Genomic DNA, 7,667 nt, shown 5'->3' on the forward strand with positions numbered 1-7,667 from the left:
CTCTCTGACTCCTCCGAGCCCAAGTTCAGCCAGAGAGAATACCAGGCAGAGGTACAGGGAGGGAGGGAGTGATGGAGGGAGGGAGGGAGGGAGGGAGGGTTGGTTGGTTGGTTGGTTGGTTGGTTGGTTGGTTGGTTGGTTGGTTGGTTGGTTGGTTGAATGGATGGATGGTTGGTTGGATAGAATTGACAAACAAACTTGACTGTGAACGTGACAGTATGACGTGTTGTAGGTGATGGAGAACTCTGCCACAGGAAGGTACGTCACAATGGTGTCCGCCCTGAGTCGCTCTGCGCTGGTTTATGACATCACAGCCGGTAACAACGAACGCCATTTCGCAATCAACCGTCACACTGGAGTCATCACCACCCGCAAGGCACTCGACTTCGAGGTGTGTCTGTGTGTGTGTGTGTGTGTGTGTGTGTGTGTGTGTGTGTGTGTGTGTGTGTGTGTGTGTGTGTGTGTGTGTGTGTGTGTGTGTGTCATTGTCCACTATGTTTTGTATGTGCGTATATGCATATATTATTATATTATTATATTATTTATATAGTGTACAGGTTCCTACTCTCTAGTGGTGTGTGTTTATATAGTGTACAGGTTGTTATTCTAGTGGTGTGCGTTTATATAGTGTACAGGTTGTTATTCTAGTGGAGTGTGTTTATATAGTGTACAGGTTCCTACTCTATAGTGGTGTGTGTTTATATAGTGTACAGGTTCCTAACATTTAACATTTAACATTTAAGTCATTTAGCAGACGCTCTTATCCAGAGCGACTTACAAATTGGTGCATTCACCTTATGACATCCAGTAGAATAGTCACTTTACAATAGTGCATCTAAATCTTAAAGGGGGGTGAGAAGGATTACTTATCCTATCCTAGGTATTCCTTAAAGAGGTGGGGTTTCAGGTGTCTCCGGAAGGTGGTGATTGACTCCGCTGTCCTGGCGTCGTGAGGTAGTTTGTTCCACCATTGGGGGCCAGAGCAGCGAACAGTTTTGACTGGGCTGAGCGGGAACTGTACTTCCTCAGTGGTAGGGAGGCGAGCAGGCCAGAGGTGGATGAACGCAGTGCCCTTGTTTGGGTGTAGGGCCTGATCAGAGCCTGGAGGTACTGAGGTGCCGTTCCCCTCACAGCTCCGTAGGCAAGCACCATGGTCTTGTAGCGGATGCGAGCTTCAACTGGAAGCCAGTGGAGAGAGCGGAGGAGCGGGGTGACGTGAGAGAACTTGGGAAGTTGAACACCAGACGGGCTGCGGCGTTCTGGATGAGTTGTAGGGGTTTAATGGCACAGGCAGGAGCCCAGCCAACAGCGAGTTGCAGTAATCCAGACGGGAGATGACAAGTGCCTGGATTAGGACCTGCGCCGCTTCCTGTGTGAGGCAGGGTCGTACTCTGCGGATGTTGTAGAGCATGAACCTACAGGAACGGGCCACCGCCTTGATGTTAGTTGAGAACGACAGGGTGTTGTCCAGGATCACGCCAAGGTTCTTAGCGCTCTGGGAGGAGGACACAATGGAGTTGTCACCGTGATGGCGAGATCATGGAACGGGCAGTCCTTCCCGGGAGGAAGAGCAGCTCCGTCTTGCCGAGGTTCAGCTTGAGGTGGTGATCCGTCATCCACACTGATATGTCTGCCAGACATGCAGAGATGCGATTCGCCACCTGGTCATCAGAAGGGGAAAGGAGAAGATTAATTGTGTGTCGTCTGCATAGCAATGATAGGAGAGACCATGTGAGGTTATGACAGAGCCAAGTGACTTGGTGTATAGCGAGAATAGGAGAGGGCCTAGAACAGAGCCCTGGGGGACACCAGTGGTGAGAGCGCGTGGTGAGGAGACAGATTCTCGCCATGCCACCTGGTAGGAGCGACCTGTCAGGTAGGACGCAATCCAAGCGTGGGCCGCGCCGGAGATGCCCAACTCGGAGAGGGTGGTTTAGGAGGATCTGATGGTTCACAGTATCGAAGGCAGCCGATAGGTCTAGAAGGATGAGAGCAGAGGAGAGAGAGTTAGCTTTAGCAGTGCGGAGCGCCTCCGTGATACAGAGAAGAGCAGTCTCAGTTGAATGACTAGTCTTGAAACCTGACTGATTTGGATCAAGAAGGTCATTCTGAGAGAGATAGCGGGAGAGCTGGCCAAGGACGGCACGTTCAAGAGTTTTGGAGAGAAAAGAAAGAAGGGATACTGGTCTGTAGTTGTTGACATCGGAGGGATCGAGTGTAGGTTTTTCAGAAGGGGTGCAACTCTCGCTTCTTGAAGATGGAAGGGACGTAGCCAGCGGTCAGGGATGAGTTGATGAGCGAGGTGAGGTAAGGGAGAAGGTCTCCGGAAATGGTCTGGAGAAGAGAGGAGGGGATAGGGTCAAGCGGGCAGGTTGGTTCTAGTGGTGTGTGTTTATATAGTGTACAGGTTGTTACTCTAGTGGTGTGTGTTTATATAGTGTACAGGTTCCTTCTCTCTAGTGGTGTGTGTTTATATAGTGTACAGGTTGTTATTCTAGTGGTGTGTGTTTATATAGTGTACAGGTTGTTACTCTAGTGGTGTGTGTTTATATAGTGTACAGGTTGTTATTCTAGTGGTGTGTGTTTATATAGTGTACAGGTTGTTATTCTAGTGGTGTGTGTTTATATAGTGTACAGGTTGTTATTCTAGTGGTGTGTGTTTATATAGTGTACAGGTTGTTACTCTAGTGGTGTGTGTTTATATAGTGTACAGGTTGTTATTCTAGTGGTGTGTGTTTATATAGTGTACAGGTTGTTACTCTAGTGGTGTGTGTTTATATAGTGTACAGGTTGTTATTCTAGTGGTGTGTGTTTATATAGTGTACAGGTTCCTACTCTCTAGTGGTGTGTGTTTATATAGTGTACAGGTTGTTATTCTAGTGGTGTGTGTTTATATAGTGTACAGGTTCTTATTCTAGTGGTGTGTGTTTGTATAGTGTACAGGTTGTTACTCTAGTGGTGTGTGTTTATATAGTGTACAGGTTCCTACTCTCTAGTGGTGTGTGTTTATATAGTGTACAGGTTGTTATTCTAGTGGTGTGTGTTTATATAGTGTATAGGTTGTTATTCTAGTAGTGTGTGTTTATATAGTGTACAGGTTGTTACTCTAGTGGTGTGTGTTTATATAGTGTACAGGTTCCTACTCTCTAGTGGTGTGTGTTAATATAGTGTACAGGTTGTTACTCTAGTGGTGTGTGTTTATATAGTGTACAGGTTCCTACTCTCTAGTGGTGTGTGTTTATATAGTGTACAGGTTGTTATTCTAGTGGTGTGTGTTTATATAGTGTATAGGTTGTTATTCTAGTAGTGTGTGTTTATATAGTGTACAGGTTGTTACTCTAGTGGTGTGTGTTTATATAGTGTACAGGTTCCTACTCTCTAGTGGTGTGTGTTAATATAGTGTACAGGTTGTTACTCTAGTGGTGTGTGTTTATATAGTGTACAGGTTCCTACTCTCTAGTGGTGTGTGTTTATATAGTGTACAGGTTGTTATTCTAGTGGTGTGTGTTTGTATAGTGTACAGGTTGTTACTCTAGTGGTGTGTGTTTATATAGTGTACAGGTTGTTATTCTAGTGGTGTGTGTTTATATAGTGTACAGGTTCCTACTCTCTAGTGGTGTGTGTTTATATAGTGTACAGGTTGTTATTCTAGTGGTGTGTGTTTATATAGTGTACAGGTTGTTATTCTAGTGGTGTGTGTTTGTATAGTGTACAGGTTGTTACTCTAGTGGTGTGTGTTTATATAGTGTACAGGTTGTTATTCTAGTGGTGTGTGTTTATATAGTGTACAGGTTCCTACTCTCTAGTGGTGTGTGTTAATATAGTGTACAGGTTGTTACTCTCTAGTGGTGTGTGTTTATATAGTGTACAGGTTGTTACTCTCTAGTGGTGTGTGTTTATATAGTGTACAGGTTGTTATTCTAGTGGTGTGTGTTTATATAGTGTATAGGTTGTTATTCTAGTGGTGTGTGTTTATATAGTGTACAGGTTCCTACTCTCTAGTGGTGTGTGTTTATATAGTGTACAGGTTGTTACTCTCTAGTGGTGTGTGTTTATATAGTGTACAGGTTGTTACTCTCTAGTGGTGTGTGTTTATATAGTGTACAGGTTCCTACTCTCTAGTGGTGTGTGTTTATATAGTGTACAGGTTGTTACTCTAGTGGTGTGTGTTTATATAGTGTACAGGTTGTTACTCTAGTGGTGTGTGTTTATATAGTGTACAGGTTGTTACTCTAGTGGTGTGTGTTTATATAGTGTACAGGTTGTTACTCTAGTGGTGTGTGTTTATATAGTGTACAGGTTGTTACTCTAGTGGTGTGTGTTTATATAGTGTACAGGTTCCTACTCTCTAGTGGTGTGTGTTTATATAGTGTACAGGTTCCTACTCTCTAGTGGTTTGTGTATATATAGTGTACAGGTTGTTATTCTAGTGGTGTGTGTTTATATAGTGTACAGGTTCCTACTCTATAGTGGTGTGTGTTTATATAGTGTACAGGTTCCTACTCTCTAGTGGTGTGTGTTTATATAGTGTACAGGTTGTTATTCTAGTGGTGTGTGTTTATATAGTGTACAGGTTCCTACTCTCTAGTGGTGTGTGTTTATATAGTGTACAGGTTGTTACTCTCTAGTGGTGTGTGTTTATATGGTGTACAGGTTGTTACTCTCTAGTGGTGTGTGTTTATATAGTGTACAGGTTCCTACTCTATTGCGTGTTTATATAGTGTACAGGTTGTTACTGTAGTGGTGTGTGTTTATATAGTGTACAGGTTCCTACTCTATAGTGGTGTGTGTTTATATAGTGTACAGGTTGTTATTCTAGTGGTGTGTGTTTATATAGTGTACAGGTTGTTACTCTCTAGTGGTGTGTGTTTATATAGTGTACAGGTTGTTACTCTCTAGTGGTGTGTGTTTATATAGTGTACAGGTTGTTACTCTAGTGGTGTGTGTTTATATAGTGTACAGGTTGTTACTCTCTAGTGGTGTGTGTTTATATAGTGTACAGGTTGTTACTCTCTAGTGGTGTGTGTTTATATAGTGTACAGGTTGTTACTCTCTAGTGGTGTGTGTTTATATAGTGTACAGGTTGTTACTCTAGTGGTGTGTGTTTATATAGTGTACAGGTTGTTACTCTCTAGTGGTGTGTGTTTATATAGTGTACAGGTTGTTACTCTCTAGTGGTGTGTGTTTATATAGTGTACAGGTTCCTACTCTCTAGTGGTGTGTGTTTATATAGTGTACAGGTTGTTACTCTAGTGGTGTGTGTTTATATAGTGTACAGGTTGTTACTCTAGTGGTGTGTGTTTATATAGTGTACAGGTTGTTACTCTAGTGGTGTGTGTTTATATAGTGTACAGGTTGTTACTCTCTAGTGGTGTGTGTTTATATAGTGTACAGGTTGTTACTCTAGTGGTGTGTGTTTATATAGTGTACAGGTTCCTACTCTCTAGTGGTGTGTGTTTATATAGTGTACAGGTTGTTACTTTCTAGTGGTGTGTGTTTGTATAGTGTACAGGTTGTTACTCTCTAGTGGTGTGTGTTTGTATAGTGTACAGGTTCCTACTCTCTAGTGGTGTGTGTTTATATAGTGTACAGGTTCCTACTCTCTAGTGGTGTGTGTTTATATAGCGTACAGGTTGTTACTCTAGTGGTGTGTGTTTATATAGTGTACAGGTTGTTACTCTCTAGTGGTGTGTGTTTATATAGTGTACAGGTTCCTACTCTCTAGTGGTGTGTGTTTATATAGTGTACAGGTTGTTACTCTCTAGTGGTGTGTGTTTGTATAGTGTACAGGTTGTTACTCTCTAGTGGTGTGTGTTTATATAGTGTACAGGTTGTTACTCTCTAGTGGTGTGTGTTTATATAGTGTACAGGTTCCTACTCTATAGTGGTGTGTGTTTATATAGTGTACAGGTTGTTACTCTCTAGTGGTGTGTGTTTGTATAGTGTACAGGTTGTTACTCTCTAGTGGTGTGTGTTTATATAGTGTACAGGTTGTTACTCTCTAGTGGTGTGTGTTTATATAGTGTACAGGTTGTTACTCTAGTGGTGTGTGTTTATATAGTGTACAGGTTGTTACTCTCTAGTGGTGTGTGTTTATATAGTGTACAGGTTCCTACTCTCTAGTGGTGTGTGTTTATATAGTGTACAGGTTGTTACTCTCTAGTGGTGTGTGTTTATATAGTGTACAGGTTGTTATTCTAGTGGTGTGTGTTTATATAGTGTACAGGTTGTTACTCTAGTGGTGTGTGTTTATATAGTGTACAGGTTGTTACTCTAGTGGTGTGTGTTTATATAGTGTACAGGTTGTTACTCTCTAGTGGTGTGTGTTTATATAGTGTACAGGTTGTTACTCTAGTGGTGTGTGTTTATATAGTGTACAGGTTGTTATTCTAGTGGTGTGTGTTTATATAGCGTACAGGTTCCTACTCTCTAGTGGTGCGTGCATTGAGCATGGCTGGAGTGGAGACCAGTGCTACGGTCAGTGTCCAGGTGGGAGACCAGAACGACTGTCCACCTGTGTTCCAACAGCTCAGGTAAATCAACATAACTTTTGACCTGAAAGTAATTTGATTTTATAAACATTTGTAAAAGAAAACAGGGATGGTAACCCTCTATTGGGACAGGGATGGTAACCCTCTATTGGGACAGGGATAGTAACCCTCTATTGGGACAGGGATAGTAACCCTCTATTGGGACAGGGTGGGTAACCCTCTATTGGGACAGGGAGGGTAACCCTCTATTGGGACAGGGATGGTAACCCTCTATTGGGACAGGGATAGTAACCCTCTATTGGGACAGGGATGGTAACCCTCTATTGGGACAGGGATGGTAACCCTCTATTGGGACAGGGATGGTAACCCTCTATTGGGACAGGGATGGTAACCCTCTATTGGGACAGGGATGGTAACCCTCTATTGGGACAGGGATGGTAACCCTCTATTGGGACAGGGATGGTAACCCTCTATTGGGACAGGGATGGTAACCCTCTATTGGGACAGGGAGGGTAACCCTCTATTGGGACAGGGATGGTAACCCTCTATTGGGACAGGGATAGTAACCCTCTATTGGGACAGGGATGGTAACCCTCTATTGGGACAGGGAGGGTAACCCTCTATTGGGACAGGGAGGGTAACCCTCTATTGGGACAGGGATGGTAACCCTCTATTGGGACAGGGATGGTAACCCTCTATTGGGACAGGGATGGTAACCCTCTATTGGGACAGGGATGGTAACCCTCTATTGGGACAGGGATGGTAACCCTCTATTGGGACAGGGATGGTAACCCTCTATTGGGACAGGGATGGTAACCCTCTATTGGGACAGGGATGGTAACCCTCTATTGGGACAGGGATGGTAACCCTCTATTGGGACAGGGATGGTAACCCTCTATTGGGACATGGAGGGTAACCCTCTATTGGGACAGGGAGGGTAACCCTCTATTGGGACAGGGATGGTAACCCTCTATTGGGACAGGGATAGTAACCCTCTATTGGGACAGGGAGGGTAACCCTCTATTGGGACAGGAGGGTAACCCTCTATTGGGTCAGGGAGGGTAACCCTCTATTGGGACAGGGATGGTAACCCTCTATTGGGACAGGGATAGTAACCCTCTATTGGGACAGGGAGGGTAACCCTCTATTGGGACAGGGAGGGTAACCCTCTATTGG

General features: G+C 43.8%; 1 protein-coding gene across 1 annotated transcript in view; it reads left to right on the forward strand.

The window, feature by feature from the left end:
* The first annotated feature begins 268 nt into the window (after positions 1-268).
* Positions 269-7,667, forward strand: part of LOC118382827 (protocadherin Fat 3-like) — a 62,269-nt gene continuing 54,870 nt past the window's right edge. Inside the window, exons 1-2 of the mRNA XM_052505042.1 lie at positions 269-391; positions 6,412-6,533. Of these exons, the coding sequence (XP_052361002.1) occupies positions 269-391; positions 6,412-6,533 (245 nt within the window). The remainder of the gene's footprint in view (positions 392-6,411; positions 6,534-7,667) is intronic.

This window comes from Oncorhynchus keta, unplaced genomic scaffold (assembly GCF_023373465.1).
Source record: "Oncorhynchus keta strain PuntledgeMale-10-30-2019 unplaced genomic scaffold, Oket_V2 Un_contig_2206_pilon_pilon, whole genome shotgun sequence".
Classification (NCBI taxonomy): domain Eukaryota; kingdom Metazoa; phylum Chordata; class Actinopteri; order Salmoniformes; family Salmonidae; genus Oncorhynchus; species Oncorhynchus keta.